The following is an 18,652-nucleotide window of genomic DNA, read 5'->3' as shown; positions in this document are numbered from 1 at the left end:
CGTATTTTCGATATCATTTCTAAACAGCTAATCCAATTGAGGCAAATGATATGGCATTGGAAAGCTTATGTAAATGCGCTACTTTTTCATGTAGAAAGTTTTTTTTTCTAATTTTGAACGGTTTAAAAGTGATTTATAAAATGGTCCAAGTTGCACCGAGTTCGTATTTTCAAGCTAATTTTTAACCGTACGCCCGAATGTAGCAAAAGATATGGCGTTGGAAAGCTTGGGGAAATGCGAAACTTTTTGGTATATATTGTTTCTCCCAATTCCTTACTGTTTTAAGTCAATTTTTAAAAATGGCTAAAAACATATTTTCGCCGTAATTTGTAAAAAAATTATCGGAATGGGGCAAATAATATACCATTGAAAAATTAAGGAAAATGCGAAACTTTTTCATGTTGATGGTTTTCTATGATTCCTAGCCGTTTTCAAGTAATTTCGAAAATGGCAAGATCATTCGTTCTGCCTTTATAGCGAAACAGATTCTTCGAAAATGCACTGCGTGAAGAACCTGAACTTCTCGGCATGTCTACTTGAACTTCACTCTGTTTTTCACATGCTTTTTTTGCCCGTAGATCTCCATCCACTCACCGGAACACTCATCGGAATTGAGCAAATAATATACCGGTGGAAAGCTGATGTAAACACGCAACTTTCCCGTGTTAATCGTTTTTTCATACTCGCGACAATTTTAAAAGTTTTTCATCTCAAATTCATTCATTATAGTAGTCGAACTTCCTGCTGTTTTCACGTTGAACTTCTGTGACATATTTTCGTTTATAATTTCTCATCCATTCGTCAGTGTTACACAAATGAAATTTCTTTTGTACAAACCTCTCTCACAATAATTTTTTAGTTTTTCCCCGACCGAGGACTTGAAGTTATAGCAACAAAAAATTTGGATCTTGCCTTTTATTGATTTTTCTCATATTAAACACACACCATGTACTACATGAACTTTTTCCATTTTTATATTTGAATTTATTATTATTATTTTTGAAATCAAATTGCTCCCAAATAATAACTGAACTTCTTTGTGGATTGAGAGAATTATTTTAAAACACAAAAAAACAAATTCTTTTTGTATTTTTGAACATGGAAATATAAGGTGAACCTCTCTCGCAAGAATTTTTGAACTTCCCTAGACAGAGCACTTGAACTTCTTTCAACAAACCTTTTAACTTTTTAATTTTCTATACTTTTATACTCACATGAAATGCATTCCTTGCAGTACTTGAACTTCTCATTGTTTTCACTATGATTATCCGTCACATTTTTGTGTATACGTTGAATTACACGCAATTGAAGGCCGAACGTCATTTTTTGCCATTCTAGAAACAAAAAAATCCAATTTTTTTATTACAATTGAACTCCTTTGTTAGTATAATTAGAACTTCTCGGTTTAACAACAGAAATTAAATGCTCTCTTATTATAATTTTTTATAAACTTTGAACTTCTCTTTTATTTTAATTTGAACTTCTTAATTTTATTCTGTAGGGAAAAATATGGTTTTTAAATAAGCATCAAACATTTTTACAAATAATAATTGAACTTCATACTTTTATTTTCTACGAACAAAAATAATTTTAGTTTTTAGTATACATTGAACTACTCCGTTACTTTAATTTAAACTTCTTGTTTTTATTTCTTTACTAACAAGGAAAACCTGAGTTTGTTTTAAATATTGAACTGCTCTATTTTTGTAATTTGGACTTCTTAGTTTTGTAATAAACATTGAACCGCTCTGTTATTTAAATTTGAACTTCTACTTTTTTTTTATAGAAACAAGGGACAAACTATTTTTACAAACTTTGGAACTACTTTATTTTTTTCTATTTGACCTTCTTAGGTTTTTAAGAAACATTGAACTTCTCCGTAATTTAAATTTGAACCTCTAGTTTTTTTCTAGAAATGGGGAAAATATCATTTTTTGTATAATTTTTGAACTGATCTGCTTTTTATATTTTGGACTTCTTGGTTTATTTCTAGTAAAGGGGAAAATCCTAGTTTTGTAATAAACAATCAAACTACTCCGCTATTTTAATTTGAAGTTCTATTTTTTAAATAAGTGTACATATTTTGCCTTTTCTCATATTTTTGTTGCTTTTCGCTTTAGTTACATGATGTTTTGGAATGGAACATTTTTCTACAACCTTGGATTCGCAAGGTTCAGTCGTCAACTAATAGTTTTCGTATGTTCAACTCTCTTTTTTTGGACCCACAAGGTGTGTTGTTTTTTGAAAACGGTTTTTGAACTATCAACGATAGAAACTATGAACTTCTCACACAGAGAACATATTTAGTACCGCCCACACACACACAACACACACAACCGAAGTATATCTTTTTTAAAATTTGTGAATTCCTACAACTGGCACACACACTGAACCTTCACGAGGATAAGGCTGAACTTCCTCATTGTACAACACACACTAGAACAAGAGCACACAGACACAACCCTAGGCACATTGTGCTTGAGAATTTCCATCCTGGGCACATAGTGCTTGAGAAGGACACTATAGAGGCGAGGAGAAATTTTTCAACCCGTGTCCCTCTAGCCCCAAGTTTATATTTTTTGCAAATTACGTGTTCTTTTTACCACTCGTTACCTACTAGTTTTATCTCAAAAAGTAGCTGGTCAATTATGCACATGTTTGCGAATTCGCATACATGCGATTAGAGCAACAACAAAATTACACCAAAAATACCACTTTTCACTATGAAAAAAGCTCTATTTTTACATGATGAAGTCTTCACATGTACTTAGATAAAAACAACTCTAAAAAAGCTCCATTTTCTCATGGTAGTAGCACAACAACAGCTCTTACAGACATACAAGAACAGTTTGTAGGCAAACTTTTTGTACCCTGTTGAACACAATGTAAGTGAAGCAAAAAATTCACCTAAAAACTGAGACAAAATGCATCGTACAAGTGCATAATAAACAGTTAAGAAGAGACTAGTCCCCCTTTGCTCACATGGGCGGAGTTGCACGGCCTGAGGTGGCGAAGTTGAATGGCCAGTGCGTTGCTCACCTCTTCTCTTCGTGGTGAGTGATTTTTGAACTCCTTCGGTAGTCGTACATGAACTTCTCGCGAACCAATATGTTCAAAACATGAAAAACATCTCGCATGCACCAATAAACAAAACGGAGAACAAAATTCCTATGGATATATATCGCTAGGAGGTCAACTTGTACATATATTATTGAACTGGCAAAATTACTGTCAGCGAAACGCCTCACATTTAAATCAAGTCTGATGCTCATACAAAAAGAAACAATGAAGAATTTAGTCTGTGAAGCAGACCATTAAACAAAGCAAACCATTAAGCTGCTTTTTTACCCCACTAGGAGTTCTCTAGCTAAAACCAAAATGGATCTTATCCTTCTGAGCAACGAACATTCAAGCTCCAACTCACCATTTTTCTTTTCGTCTTCTTCCTTGTGTGCCCAAATCCCAAGATCTACTACTGCTAGCAACTTAGTTTGTAAAATAAAATCAAAACCAAACATCAGTAGTTTGGCCTTTAGAACGGATTTGGCTGTAGTGCACAGAAAAATGCAGCAGTGCCGTCGGACTGTTAATTATCTTGCATTATTAGTACAACACCAACCTACTGACGGAATCCATTTATTCAGAGTAGTAAGTATTCAAGAAGGGAAAATACATGCTCTCTCTCACGGTTAGACAAACAACAACAAGAGAAAGCCAACATCATAGCCGGACTCTAGGAGGGTGATGAGCATGTACACCATCACACTGCAGCTGCTCCACCTCAACAAGAAAGAACACACAGCAAGCAGTAGTGCCACCGGACTCCAGCGCCTTGACCTCACTTCAGCATGGTCACCACGACAACTCTTTAGCGTCCTGCATGGCGCCGAGCTGATCTTTTGAATGCCACCTGGAAGTGCAAAATTTGAAGTGTCAACCATAAAAATTTAGAGTAATTTGAATAGCAGGAACATTATAGCCATGTTGTATCCATTGATTGAGGACTACAGGATGAGAAGGTGTCATAGATGCATTAAGCAGTTCAAGTAGTACCGAGAGCATGCAGCGTCAAGCCACCAAAACTGAACCTGGCCTTGTTTTGCAGGAAGAACGAGAGAGCTCAACAGTGTCTCACATGGTGCTTCAGTCGAGGGAGAAGTTCAAAGCGGCCTCCACGAGAAGTTCAACATGGCAATGGGTGAAGCAGTTGGGGGTCGAGAGGAGGTTGGTGGTTGGCCACGGCGGTGCACTGCCAGGCGTGCCGTCGGTGGTGGCGGGTGGCACGACTGCGGAAAGAGAAACCAGGGAGGCGATCGTGGCCGGGGCGAAGTAGGGAGCACACACGGCACGAGGTCGTCGCCGGGAGGAGGAGCTAGGCGAGGCCAGGGGAGGCACGACGACGCACCACAGGCAGGCGGCGCGGCCGTGTCCGAGAAACGGCGGTACGGCCGTTGCATGGTGGCGGCAGGCAGTGACGGGATCGGATCCCGGGGCGGAGGTGGAACAGTTGTTGTATTTGGGGACGGGGGTGGCGCAGCGGCCGAATCCGGGGACGGTGGCGGCACAGCTGCCGGATCCCGGGGAGGGAGCGGCGCGGCGACCGGATTTGGGACCGATGGCGGCGAGGCGGCTGGTTCCCGGGGCACGAGAAGGGGAGGCGCAAGAGGAATCGTGGCAGAGGAGGCATGGGTGGGTTTCTTTTCCTTTTTTCTCCACGGGTTCGGGAGGGGCTCCGCGGGCCCTTATAGGGCTGATCATGATCAGAATAAGTATTATGATCCTGTGATCAGAATATATATATATATATGAGTTTATATCCTCTACAGCATTCATTTATTGCTATTTCTTCAAATTGCCTTTTATGCTAAGTGAATGTGATTGGACCCTTTGTTGGGGAACGTGGTAATTTCAAAAATTTCCTATGCACACGCAAGATCATGGTGATGCATAGCAATGAGAGGGGAGAGTGTTGTCTACGTACCCTCGTAGACCGGCAACGGAAGCGTTGACACAACGTAGAGGAAGTAGTCGTACGTCTTCCCGATCCGACCGATCCAAGTACCGAACGTACGGCACCTCCGAGTTCTGCACACGTTCAACTCGGTGACGTCCCTCGAGCTCCGATCCAGCAAAGTGTTGAGGGAGAGTTTCTACAACACGACGGCGTGATGACGGTGATGATGTTCTACCGACGCAGGGCTTCGCCTAAGCACCGCTACGATATGACCGAGGTGGAATATGGTGGAAGGGGGGCACCGCACACAGCTAAGAAACGATCACGAAGATCAACTTGTGTGTCATGTGGTGCCCCCTTGCCCCCGTATATAAAGGAGGGAGAGGGGGAGGTGCGGCCGGCCCAAGGGGTGCGCCTGGAGGAGTCCTACTCTCACCAGGAGTAGGACTCCCCCTCTTGCCTTGTTGGAAAAAGAAGGGGGAAGGGACAAAGAGGAAAGGGGGCACCCCCCCTTCCTTGTCCTATTCGGAGTAGGGGGAGGGGGCGCGCGGCCTGCCCTAGCCGGCCCTCCTCTTCTCCCTTAGGGCCCATGTAGGCCGGGGGGGGGGGGTTCCGGTAACCCCCCGGTACTCCGGTAAAAATCCCGATTTCACCTGGAATGTTTCCGATATCCAAATATAGGCTTCCAATATATCAATCTTTATGTCTCGACCATTCCGAGACTCCTCGTCATGCCCGTGATCACATCCGGGACACCAAACAACCTTCGGTACATCAAAACACAAAAACCCTAATTACGATCGTCACCGAACATTAAGCGTGCGGACCCTACGGGTTCGAGAACTATGTAGACATGACCGAGACACGTCTCCGACCAATAGCGGAACCTGGATGCTCATATTGGGTCCTACATATTCTACGAAGATCTTTATCGGTCAGACCGCATAACAATATACGTTGTTCCCTTTGTCATCGGTATGTTACTTGCCCGAGATTCGATCGTCGGTATCTCAATACCTAGTTCAATCTCGTTACCGGCAAGTCTCTTTACTCGTTCCGTAATACATCATCCCGCAACTAACTTATTAGTTGCAATGCTTGCAAGGCTTGAGTGATGTGCATTATCGAGAGGGCCCAGAGATACCTCTCCGACAATCGGAGTGACAAATCCTAATCTCGAAATACGCCAACCCAACAAATACCTTCGGAGACACCTGTAGAGCACCTTTATAATCACCCAGTTACGTTGTGATGTTTGGTAGCACACAAAGTGTTCCTCCGGTAAACGGGAGTTGCATAATCTAATAATCATAGGAACATATATAAGTTATGAAGAAAGCAATAGCAACAAACTAAACGATCAAGTGCTAAGCTAATGGAATGGGTCAAGTCAATCACATCATTCTCCTAATGATGTGATCCCATTAACCAAATAACAACTCATGTCTATGGTTAGGAAACATAACCATCTTTGATCAACGAGCTAGTCAAGTAGAGGCATACTAGTGACACTCTGTTTGTCTATGTATTCACACATGTATTATGTTTCTGGTTAATACAATTCTAGCATGAATAATAAACATTAATCATGATACAAGGAAATAGATAATAACTTTATTATTGCCTCTAGGGAATATTTCCTTTAGTCTCCCACTTGCACTAGAGTCAATAATCTAGATTACACAGTAATGATTCTAACACCCATGGAGCCTTGGTGCTGATCATGTTTTGCTCGTGGAAGAGGCTTAGTTAGCGGGTCTGCAACATTCAGATCCGTATGTATCTTGCAAATTTCTATGTCTCCCACTTGGACTAAATCCCGAATGGAATTGAAGCGTCTCTTGATGTGCTTGGTTCTCTTGTGAAATCTGGATTCCTTTGCCAAGGTAATTTCACCCGTATTGTCACAAAAGATTTTTATTGGACCCGATGCACTAGGTATGACACCTAGATCGGATATGAACCCCTCCATCCAGACTCCTTCATTTGCTGCTTCCGAAGCAGCTATATTCTCCGCTTCACATGTAGATCCCGCCACGACGCTTTGTTTAGAACTGCACCAACTGACAGCTGCACCGTTTAATGTAAACACATATCCGATTTGCGATTTAGAATTGTCCAGATCAGTGTCAAAGCTTGCATCAACGTAACCATTTACGATGAGCTCTTTGTCACCTCCATATACGAGAAACATATCCTTAGTTCTTTTCAGGTACTTCAGGATGTTCTTGACCGCTGTCCAGTGATCCACTCCTGGATTACTTTGGTACCTCCCTGCTAGACTTATAGCAAGGCACACATCAGGTCTGGTACGTAGCATTGCATACATGATAGAGCCTATGGCTGAAGCATAGGGAACATCTTTCATTTTCTCTCTATCTTCTGCATTGGTCGGACATTAAGTCTTACTCAACTTCACACCTTGTAACACAGGCAAGAACCCTTTCTTTGCTTGATCCATTTTGAACTTCTTCAAAACTTTGTCAAGGTATGTGCTTTGTGAAAGTCCAATTAAGCGTCTTGATCTATGTCTATAGATCTTAATGCCCAATATGTAAGCAGCTTCACCGAGGTCTTTCATTGAAAAACTCTTATTCAAGTATCCCTTTATGCTATCCAGAAATTCTATATTATTTCCAATCAATAATATGTCATCCACATATAATATCAGAAATGCTACAGAGCTCCCACTCACTTTCTTGTAAATACAGGCTTCTCCAAAGTCTGTATGAAACCAAATGCTTTGATCACACTATCAAAGCATTTATTCCAACTCCGAGAGGCTTGCACCAGTCCATAAATGGATCGCTGGAGCTTGCACACTTTGTTAGCTCCCTTTGGATCGACAAAACCTTCTGGTTGCATCATATACAACTCTTCTTCCAGAAATCCATTCAGGAATGCAGTTTTGACATCCATTTGCCAAATTTCATAATCATAAAATGCGGCAATTGCTAACATGATTCGGACAGACTTAAGCATCGCTACGGGTGAGAAGGTCTCATCGTAGTCAATCCCTTGAACTTGTCGAAAACCTTTCACAACAAGTCGAGCTTTGTAGACGTAACATTACCGTCAGCGTCAGTCTTCTTCTTGAAGATCCATTTATTCTCAATTGCTTGCTGATCAACGGGCAAGTCAACCAAAGTCCACACTTTGTTCTCATACATGGATCCCATCTCAGATTTCATGGCTTCTAGCCATTTTGTGGAATCTGGGCTCACCATCGCTTCTTCATAGTTCGTAGGTTCATCATGATCTAGTAGCATGACTTCCAGAACAGGATTACCGTACCACTCTAGTGCGGATCTTACTCTAGTTGATCTACGAGGTTCGATAGTAACTTGATCTGAAGTTTCATGATCATTATCATTAGCTTCCTCACTAATTGGTGTAGGTGTCACAGAAACCAGTTTCTGTGATGTACCACTCTCCAATAAGGGAGAAGGTACAGTTACCTCATCAAGCTCTACTTTTCTCCCACTCACTTCTTTCGAGAGAAACTCCTTCTCTAGAAAAACTCCGAATTTAGCAACAAAAGTCTTGCCTTCGGATCTGTGATAGAAGGTGTAGCCAACAGTCTCCTTTGGGTATCCTATGAAGACACATTTCTCCGATTTGGGTTCGAGCTTATCAGGTTGAAGCTTTTTCACATAAGCATCGCAACCCCAAACTTTTAGAAACGACAACTTTGGTTTCTTGCCAAACCACAGTTCATAAGGCGTCGTCTCAACGGATTTTGATGGTGTCCTATTTAACATGAATGCATCCGTCTCTAAAGCATAACCCCAAAACGATAGCGGTAAATCAGTAAGAGACATCATAGATCACACCACATCTAATAAAGTATGGTTACGACGTCCGGACACACCATTACGCTGTGGTGTTCCGGGTGACGTGAGTTGCGAAACTATTCCGCATTGTTTCAAATGTAGACCAAACTCGTAACTCAAATATTCTCCTCCACGATCAGATCATAGAAACTTTATTTTCTTCTTACGATGATTTTCAACTTCACTCTGAAATTCTTTGAACTTTTTAAATGTTTCAGACTTATGTTTTATTAAGTGGATATACCCATATCTGCTTAAATCATCTGTGAAGGTGAGAAAATAATGATATCCGCCATGAGCCTCAACATTCATTGGACCACATACATCTGTATGTATGATTTTTAACAAATCCGTTGCTCTCTGCATAGTACCGGAGACAGGCGTTTTAGTCATCTTACCCATGAGGCACGGTTCGCAAGTACCAAGTGATTCATAATCAAGTGGTTCCAAAAGTCCATCAGTATGGAGTTTCTTCATGCACTTTACACCGATATGACCTAAACGGCAGTGCCACAAATAAGTTGCACTATCATTATCAACTCTGCATCTTATGATTTCAACATTATGAATATGTGTATCACTACTATCGAGATTCATCAAAAATAGACCACTCTTCAAGGGTGCATGACCATAAAAGATATTACTCATATAAATAGAACAACCATCATTCTCTGATTTAAATGAATAACTGTCTCGCATTAAACAAGATCCAGATATAATGTTCATGCTCAACGCTGGCACCAAATAACAATTATTTAGGTCTAATACTAATCCCGAAGGTAGATGTAGAGGTAGCGTGCCAACTGCGATCACATCGACTTTGGAACCATTTCCCACGTGCATCGTCACCTTGTCCTTAGCCAATCTTCGCTTAATCCGTAGCCCCTGTTTCGAGTTGCAAATGTTAGCAACAGAACCAGTATCAAATACCCAGGTGCTACTACGAGCATTAGTAAGGTACACATCAATAACATGTATATCACATATACCTTTGTCACTTTGCCATCCTTCTTATCCGCCAAATACTTGGGGCAGTTCCGCTTCTAGTGACCAGTCTGCTTGCAGTAGAAGCACTCAGTCTCAGGCTTAGGTCCAGACTTGGGTTTCTTCTCGTGACAGCAACTTGCTTGTTGTTCTTCTTGAAGTTCCCTTTCTTCTTCCCTTTGCCCTTTTTCTTGAAACTGGTGGTCTTATTGACCATCAACACTTGATGCTCCTTCTTGATTTCTACCTCCGCGGCTTTTAACATCGCGAAGAGCTCAGGAATAGTCTTATTCATCCCTTGCATATTATAGTTCATCATGAAGCTTTTGTAGCTTGGTGGCAGTGATTGAAGAACTCTGTCAATGACACTATCAACAGGAAGATTAACCCCTAGTTGAGTCAAGTGATTATGATACCCAGACATTTTGAGTATATCTTCACTGACATAACTATTCTCCTCCATCTTGCAGCTATAGAACTTATTGGAGACTTCATATCTCTCAATCCGGGCATTTGCTTGAAATATTAACTTCAACTCCTGGAACATCTCATATGCTCCATGACGTTCAAAATGTCGTTGAAGACCCGGTTCTAAGCCGTAAAGCATGGCACACTGAACTATTGAGTAGTCATCAGCTTTGCTCTGCCAGACGTTCATAACATCTGGTGTTGCTCCTGCAGCAGGCTTGGCACTTAGTGGTGCTTCCAGGACATAATTCTTCTGTGCGGCAATGAGGATAATCCTCAAGTTACGAACCCAGTCCGTGTAATTGCTACCATCATCTTTCAACTTTGCTTTCTCAAGGAATGCATTAAAATTCAACGGAAGAACAGCACGAGCCATCTATCTACAATCAAACATAGACAAGCAAGATACTATCAGGTACTAAGTTCATGATAAATTTAAGTTTAATTAATCATATTACTTAAGAACACCCACTTAGAAAGATATCCCTCTAATCCTCTAAGTGATCACGTGATCCAAATCAACTAAACCATGTCCAATCATCACGTGAGATGGAGTAGTATCAACGGTGAACATCAATATGTTGATCATATCTACTATATGATTCACGCTCGACCTTTCGGTCTCCGTGTTCCGAGGCCATATCTGTTATATGCCAGGCTCGTCAAGTTTAACCTGAGTATTCCGCGTGTGCAACTGTTTTGCATCCGTTGTATTTGAACGTAGAGCCTATCACACCCGATCATCACGTGGTGTCTCAGCACGAAGAACTTTCGCAATGGTGCATACTCAGGGAGAACACTTATACTTTGATAATTTAGTGAGGGATCATCTTATAATGCTACCGTCAATCAAAGCAAGATAAGATGCATAAAAGATAAACATCACATGCAATCAATATAAGTGATATGATATGGCCATCATCATCTTGTACTTGTGATCTCCATCTCCGAAGTACCATCATGATCACCATCGTCACCGGCGCGACACCTTGATCTCCATCGTAGCATCGTTGTCGTCTCGCCAATCTTATGCTTCCACGACTATCGCTACCGCTTAGTGATAAAGTAAAGCATCACAGCGCGATTGTATTGCATACAATAAAGCGACAACCATATGGCTCCTGCCAGTTGTCGATAACTCGGTTACAAAACATGATCATCTCATACAATAAAATTTAGCATCATGTCTTGACCATATCACATCACAACATGCCCTGCAAAACAAGTTAGACATCCTCTACTTTGTTGTTGCAAGTTTTACGTGGCTACTATGGGCTTAGCAAGAACCGTTCTTACCTACGCATCAAAACCACAACGATAGTTTGCCAAGTTGGTGTTGTTTTAACCTTCGCAAGGACCGGGCATAGCCACACTTGGTTCAACTAAAGTTGGAGAAACTAACACCCGCCAGCCACCTGTGTGCAAAGCACGTCGGTAGAACCAGTCTCGCGTAAGCGTACGCGTAATGTCGGTCCGGGCCGCTTCATCCAACAATACCGCCAAACCAAAGTATGACATGCTGGTAAGCAGTATGACTTATATCGCCCACAACTCACTAGTGTTCTACTCGTGCATAACATCAACGGATAAAACCTAGGCTCGGATGCCACTGTTGGGGAACGTAGTAATTTCAAAAATTTCCTACGCACACGCAAGATCATGGTGATGCATAGCAACAAGAGGGGAGAGTGTTGTCTACGTACCCTCGTAGACCGGCAACGGAAGCGTTGACACAATGTAGAGTAAGTAGTCGTACGTCTTCTCGATCCGACCGATCCAAGTACCGAACGTACGACACCTCCGAGTTCTGCACACGTTCAACTCGGTGACGTCCCTCGAGCTCTGATCCAGCAAAGTGTTGAGGGAGAGTTTCGACAGCACGACGGCGTGATGACGATGATGACGTTCTACCGACGCAGGGCTTCGCCTAAGCACCGCTACGATATGACCGAGGTGGAATATGGTGGAAGGGGGCACCGCACACGGCTAAGGAACGACCACGAAGATCAACTTGTGTGTCATGGGGTGCCCCCTTGCCCCCGTATATAAAGGAGGAAGAGGGGGAGGTGCGGCCGGCCCAAGGGGTGCGCCTGGAGGAGTCCTACTCCCACCGGGAGTAGGACTCCCCCCTCTTGCCTTATTGGAAAAGGAAGGGGGAAGGGAGAAAGAGGAAAGGGGGCGCCACCCCCCTTCCTTGTCCTATTCGGACTAGGGGGGGGAGGGGGCGTGCGGCCAGCCCTGGCCAGCCCTCCTCTTCTCCCTTAGGGCCCATGTAGGCCCAATAACCCCCGGGGGGGTTCCGGTAACCCCCCGGTACTCCGATAAAATCCTGATTTCACCCGGAACATTTCTGATATCCAAATATAGGCTTCCAATATATCAATCTTTATGTCTCGACCATTTCGAGACTCCTCGTCATGTCCGTGATCACATCCGGGACACCGAATAACCTTCGGTACATCAAAACACAAAAACCCTAATTACGATCGTCATCGAACTTTAAGCGTGCGGACCCTATGGGTTCGAGAACTATGTAGACATGACCGAGACACGTTTCCGATCAATAACCAATAGCGGAACCTGGATGCTCATATTGGGTCCTACATATTCTACGAAGATCTTTATCGGTCAGACCGCATAACAATATACGTTGTTCCCTTTGTCATCGGTATGTTACTTGCCCGAGATTCGATCGTCGGTATCACAATACCTAGTTCAATCTCGTTACTGGCAAGTCTCTTTACTCGTTCCGTAATACATCATCCCGCAACTAACTTATTAGTTGCAATGCTTGCAAGGCTTGAGTGATGTGCATTACCGAGAGGGCCCAGAGATACCTCTCCGACAATCGGAGTGACAAATCCTAATCTCGAAATACGCCAACCCAACAAATACCTTCGGAGACACCTGTAGAGCACCTTTATAATCACCCAGTTACGTTGTGACGTTTGGTAGCACACAAAGTGTTCCTCCGGTAAACGGGAGTTGCATAATCTCATAGTCATAGGAACATATATAAGTTATGAAGAAAGCAATAGCAATAAACTAAACGATCAAGTGCTAAGCTAATGGAATGGGTCAAGTCAATCACATCATTCTCCTAATGATGTGATCCCGTTAACCAAATAACAACTCATGTCTATGGTTAGGAAACATAACCATCTTTGATCAACGAGCTAGTCAAGTAGAGGCATACTAGTGACACTCTGTTTGTTTATGTATTCACACATGTATTATGTTTCCGGTTAATACAATTCTAGCATGAATAATAAACATTAATCATGATACAAGGAAATAAATAATAACTTTATTATTGCCTCTAGGGCATATTTCCTTCACCCTTCCCCCTCTATGCTATACTCAACCCAGTCTATTCACAAATTCTTCATGTGCGTTCTATTTTGAAACCCATTCAAAACCTTCACCGTGTCCTTGTCAGCTGAAGAATTTGAGAACGAAACATTAAAACTTCCTTATCTAAATTTTTGGTTTTTTTGCCGCCTAAACCGTTCCACATCCCATGATAAGACTTATCTATTCACCCATGATCTCACACGATCGCCACCACTCTGTACGTGGGTGACACATGTTGCACGAATGAGAAGGGTCGGGGGCACGTTCGTCCATTTTCCTCGGGTGAGCGGGTTTTCACCTCGGCTATATATACCCCTCACCTCCTCAGACTGCATTTAACTTGCTCGACCTCACTTCCCCTCGCTCGAGCTTCCTGACCTAGCGCCGCTCCTACTTCCATCATCGTCGGTGAGGAACAGCTTCGCTGCCTCGACTGATCGTCACTGTCGTACTCGCACCGGCCGCAGATTTCTTCACTCCGCCGCTGCCGTAGCTGTCTTCCTCAGCCAAGTTAGGGCGTGTGTCGTGGAATTGTCACGGCAGATGTCCTTTTGCAAGGACTTAGTCGTGGAGCCATCACAACTAGGAAGCTTAAAGGGGTTAATCAGGACAAGGACATGAGAGGTTTATACTAGTTCAACCCCTTACGGTAAAGGAAGGCCTACGTCTAGTTGGGTTGGATTTGCTTGATATTTCGATGACCAGGGAGCGAGATACGCTATGCCTGGCTCTCGATCCGCTGTTTCTCCCCCTAAGCCGCTGGCGGGTCGTCCCCTTATATACACGGGTTGACGCCCTGCGGCCTACAGAGTCTCGGCCGGCTCATAAACAGTGTCCGGCTCGGCGACTAGTTACTTCTAACTTACAATACAAGTTATACCATGATGGCGGTTTATCCTTACGGGCCTCAGAGTCGCCTGTGGGCCTTTAAGCCTTTTAGTGAACCGCCATCTTCATGCCTTGGTCTTGGGCTTCTGGTGAACCTCTATTTGCGTAACCCGGCCTCTCCTGGATGGCTTACACAAATAGTCATATCCCTAACATTAGGCCCTAGATTGATTTGAACGGGTTCATGTCAATCTTTGAAAACCTTATGAACTGGCCTTTAGTCTTCTGTCTTGCGTGAAAATTGTAACCCGCCGTGACGTCATCCTCTAGCTTCGGGTTAAATCATCGTGACGTCATCTTCAATAAAACTTATATTTTAATTCATCATATCTTCAATGGATCTTTGCCTTTACTGACCCTCCCGAAAATCGAGGCGTCGGGGCCGCTGGATAATGATGTCTTGGTCTCCTCGTTTCTCGCGCCGTCTCAGTCGGTCCTCCTTATAAATAGGCGCGACCTAGGTCTTTTTCATTTCCTCCGGTCGTCTTCTTCCTCGCACTCCCTCTTCTGCCGCTCAAGCTACGCCGCCGCCACCGTCGGAAACCTCGTCTTCACCGACTCAGGCCGCTGCATCACCTTGTTTTTTTGACCAGAGAACAACGGCAACCCTCCGCAGTTCTTCCACATCGGTGAGTTCTCTTTCCCCCCCTTTCTCAGATCTGCATTAGTACTGTCTTGAGTTCGTCGATGTTCATCGCCGCCCGACGCAACCTCCATTAGTTCTTACCTCTAATACCTTGTTCAGATCGTAAAAACCGCATAGAACTGCCGCGGAGGATGTTGTGTGCTTATTCTGTATGAAAACAGACCTCATTTCCTTGTTTTGGAAGCCCTCCTTGAGTATATGAACTTCCCTGTACTGTTTTAGGTCTAGAAATTTTTCCTTTCCAGAGCAACCTTTGATCCAAAATAATAATTGCAACTTGTGAAACCTGTTTGCTCCACACTTAGCCAAAAACTGTGTCTGTTGACTCTGTTTTAGCCATAGTAGTCCGTGTAGCCGGTTTAAGATAATACCGGTTGTCAGCACCGCTTGCCTCTGGCGACTTAAGAAAACCTTAATCATCTTTAATACTTGCAGCTGTTAAACATTATCACATAGTTACCTGTATGTCATTAGGCCCCTTCTTAAGCAGCCATCTTAAATAACCCAATAATGTTTATTCTCCGGGTTATAATAAACCGGAAAAATTTCCTTTATCTTGTTGTAGGCTTCAATTTACCCAATGGCACCCAAAGCTGTTAAACCTCCGGTTACCTGCAACTGGGTCCCATCCATTGTTACAGAGAGCAAACTGTCTGAGTTTGTAAAGTCTGGCAATCTTCCCAAGAAGGATGTCATGTCTTATCGTGCTCCTGAACCGTCTGAAGAGAAACCTCAACCCAAGGAAGGGGAGGTGATCATTTTTACCGATCACATGAGCCAGGGATTTGCTCCTCCTGGTTCAAAATTCTTTAGAGATGTTCTGCACTTCTTTGACTTAAGACCTCAAGACATCGGGCCCAATTCCGTGTCAAATATCTGCAACTTCCAAGTTTTCTGTGAGGTCTACCTTGGAGAAGAACCCAGCCTAGTTTTGTTCAGGGAATTGTTCTATTTGAATCGGCAGAATGAGCGGGCCAACGGGCCTAGTCTGGAGCTTGGTGGCATATCGATTCAAAGGCGGAGAGACTGCCTGTTCCCTTATGCTGAATTGCCGAGTCATCCAAAGGACTGGAACCAGACATGGTTCTACTGCCAAGATACTTCTCCGGCTGGTGAAAACCCGCTGCCCGGCTTCCGTGCATTGCGCCTTGAACCTACTCACCCGCTGCCGGATAAGTTGACTGCTATTGAACGTCTGCCACTCACCCCCAAGATCAAGAAGATTAAAGCTCTTTTAGGGAATGGCTTAGATGGCATTGACCTGGTCCGAGTCTGGGTTGCTTGGAGAATAATTCCGTTAAGCCGCCGCCCCGGCTTAATGTGTAATTATTCAGGCGAGAAAGATGACCCTCAGCGTCATAGTCCCGACGACTTACCAGATGATGTAGTGGAAGCTACAACTCAGTCTTTGTTGAAAGAGGGCACAGTGAATAGTAACGCTTTCGGCTTACTACCTTTTTGCCAGAAGAACCCGGCCCCTGCAGTAAGTTTCCAGCCGTCGGGTTATTTTTTACTATGTTATACTGTATTCTTACGCATAACCCTTTATAAACTTTCATAGGCAAATGATAACTTCTGGAAAATCCAATATGATCATGAGGCGGCCAAGACAGCCAGGGCGGCCAAGAGGGCCGAAAGGAAAACCACCAAGCCCACCACTTCAAGGAAAAGGAAGCCAAGCACTTCTGAATTGTTTCAGCTTGATGATACTGATGATAATGAGGAAGAGGTAACTTTTTAATTTCCCTTTCTCCTTTATCACTACTTTAATGATATTAACCTTCTTTCAGGAAGACACGGGCAATAGCCAACCCATCGAGGAAGAGGTAATTATAATCTCCTCCGACTCCGAACTTCGGTCGCGTCAGAAAATTCGAAGAGTAACCCGGAAAGTAAGATTTTCACACCCTTTGGCTTACCAAGATCCTGACTTTCTTTTGAAGCAATATCAATTTGAAAACCGGAGGCAGACCCGGACCAGCAAGGATGCAGAGCTATCCTCTGGCTTGCCTGAAACAACCCGGAAGCGTTGGACTAAGGTTATCTCCAATTTATACCCTTTTTTACCTTTGGCGGGTCTAATCCGTCAACCTCTCAATTCCTCTGACTCCAATTACCAAGATACCTCTCCTTCATCCGGCGAGTCCATGCAATCAAACATGCCGGCTTTTAAGACTGCCCCTGGGTAATATCAATTTATTCACCTTATGTTTTTCTTTCTTCATGTTTCTTTACTTATTTCTCTGCTTTGCCCACAGCGTGCAGGTTAAGCCCAGGAAGAAAACCAAGAAAGATAAACCGGCCCAAACCCCTATGGTGACTGAACCGGAACAGGGTATAGCTGCTCCCGACTCTTCCACACAACAACCGCCGCCTGAGCCGACTCAAGACATTGCAGCACCAACTTCTGACCCGCCTGCTGAAGATATTCTTGATGGTTCTGTTAACCCGGAGGCACCTAGCCCAGTCAAAACGGCTGACCCAGAAGTGGAATTTCTCAAGGCTCAATTCATTGAGCCGGCCAGGCCCACCATCCTTGCCAAATGCTCAGCTAAAGAGGAGTTGCTAGAACACCGTAAGGCCAAGATGGATATCACCGACTATACTCATTTGAGTATTGGAGAGATCGCCTCGGGCTATATCAACCAGGTGCAAAGCAGCCGTGACCTGGAAATTGACACGGTGAAGCAAATACAGCAAAAATCTGAGGTATGACTTATGCTTCCTTACTTTCAATCATACTTACTGTACCAGCCCCCAAGTCTATTGCTTATGAATAAATATGCTGTAGACTTAGAAAAATTGTTAGAGCTGCTTGCCCGGCTTAAAGAAAAATATTTAAACCGGATGGAACACAATACCTTTAACTTGCGATACACATTAGCCCCCAAGTGCCAAGTATCTTTGCTTGCAAAGTATTTGGGACTTAATATCCAGGACCGGCTTAATAATTTAGAAAGCTTCGGTATACATTAGCCCCCAAGTGTCAAGTATCTTTGCTTGCAAAGTGCTTGGGACTTAATATTATTTACCGTAATCTTGACTACTATTCGGTGCAATGCAGGCCATCATAAGTCAATTTGAATCAGAGATTGTTGACCTGAAGAACCGCGTGGTAGCCCAGGAGATTAAAACTCAAAAGGCTAACTCCAAATTTGAATTCAGCGTCTCTGAACAAGAGAAGCTAAAGAAAAATTTTGAGTCGGAGAAGAAAATTTGGACTGACGAAAAGGCCGGACTAGTGACCCAGGCTGAGACAGTAGAGGCATCGCTGGCAAATGCAACAGCCGAACTAACCGGCTTACAACGCCAGATATCTCGGATGGTCTCAGCGATCTTTGGTAAGTTATCTTAAGCAAGCATTAAATATTGTAAATATTCCTTCAATTGTTACCTGAGGTTTACCTTATACTTACCAATACAGGCCCCAGGAGCACAAACCTCAAGCAGAATACGCTGATCAAATTGAAGGCGGTGTATACTCTAGTAGAGCAACTGTACATCGGGTCACAACGTGCCTTGGCC

At 43.3% G+C, this 18,652-nt stretch overlaps 1 protein-coding gene and 1 long non-coding RNA gene across 2 annotated transcripts; one reads left to right on the top strand and one right to left on the bottom strand.

The window, feature by feature from the left end:
- Positions 1-3,623: 3,623 nt before the first annotated feature.
- LOC147976134 (uncharacterized) lies at positions 3,624-4,717 on the bottom strand. The gene is made up of 2 exons (XR_015602120.1): positions 4,054-4,717; positions 3,624-3,910 (listed from the first exon to the last, which is right to left on the bottom strand). It is a non-coding gene; the product is annotated as an uncharacterized LOC147976134 (long non-coding RNA).
- Positions 4,718-15,707: 10,990 nt separating this feature from the next.
- Positions 15,708-17,316, top strand: LOC147976133 (uncharacterized). The gene is made up of 3 exons (XM_087519731.1): positions 15,708-16,610; positions 16,689-16,856; positions 16,918-17,316. Exons 1-3 carry the CDS (start codon positions 15,708-15,710, stop codon positions 17,314-17,316), a joined length of 1,470 nt encoding a protein of 489 aa, XP_087375857.1.
- Positions 17,317-18,652: the final 1,336 nt, after the last annotated feature.

Source organism: Triticum urartu, chromosome 4A, assembly GCF_056163025.1.
Source record: "Triticum urartu cultivar PI428250 chromosome 4A, HENAU_Tu73, whole genome shotgun sequence".
Taxonomy (NCBI): domain Eukaryota; kingdom Viridiplantae; phylum Streptophyta; class Magnoliopsida; order Poales; family Poaceae; genus Triticum; species Triticum urartu.
Note: the sequence above shows the minus strand (reverse complement) of the source record. Positions and strands in the feature narration are given on the sequence as shown.

Coding starts and splice junctions, on each gene's coding strand:
- LOC147976133 (XM_087519731.1), top strand. CDS start 15,708: ATGGCACCCAAAGCTGTTAAACCTCCGGTTACCTGCAACTGGGTCCCA. Junction 16,611..16,688: donor AGAAGAACCCGGCCCCTGCA/GTAAGTTTCCAG, acceptor AAACTTTCATAG/GCAAATGATAACTTCTGGAA. Junction 16,857..16,917: donor CTGATGATAATGAGGAAGAG/GTAACTTTTTAA, acceptor ACCTTCTTTCAG/GAAGACACGGGCAATAGCCA.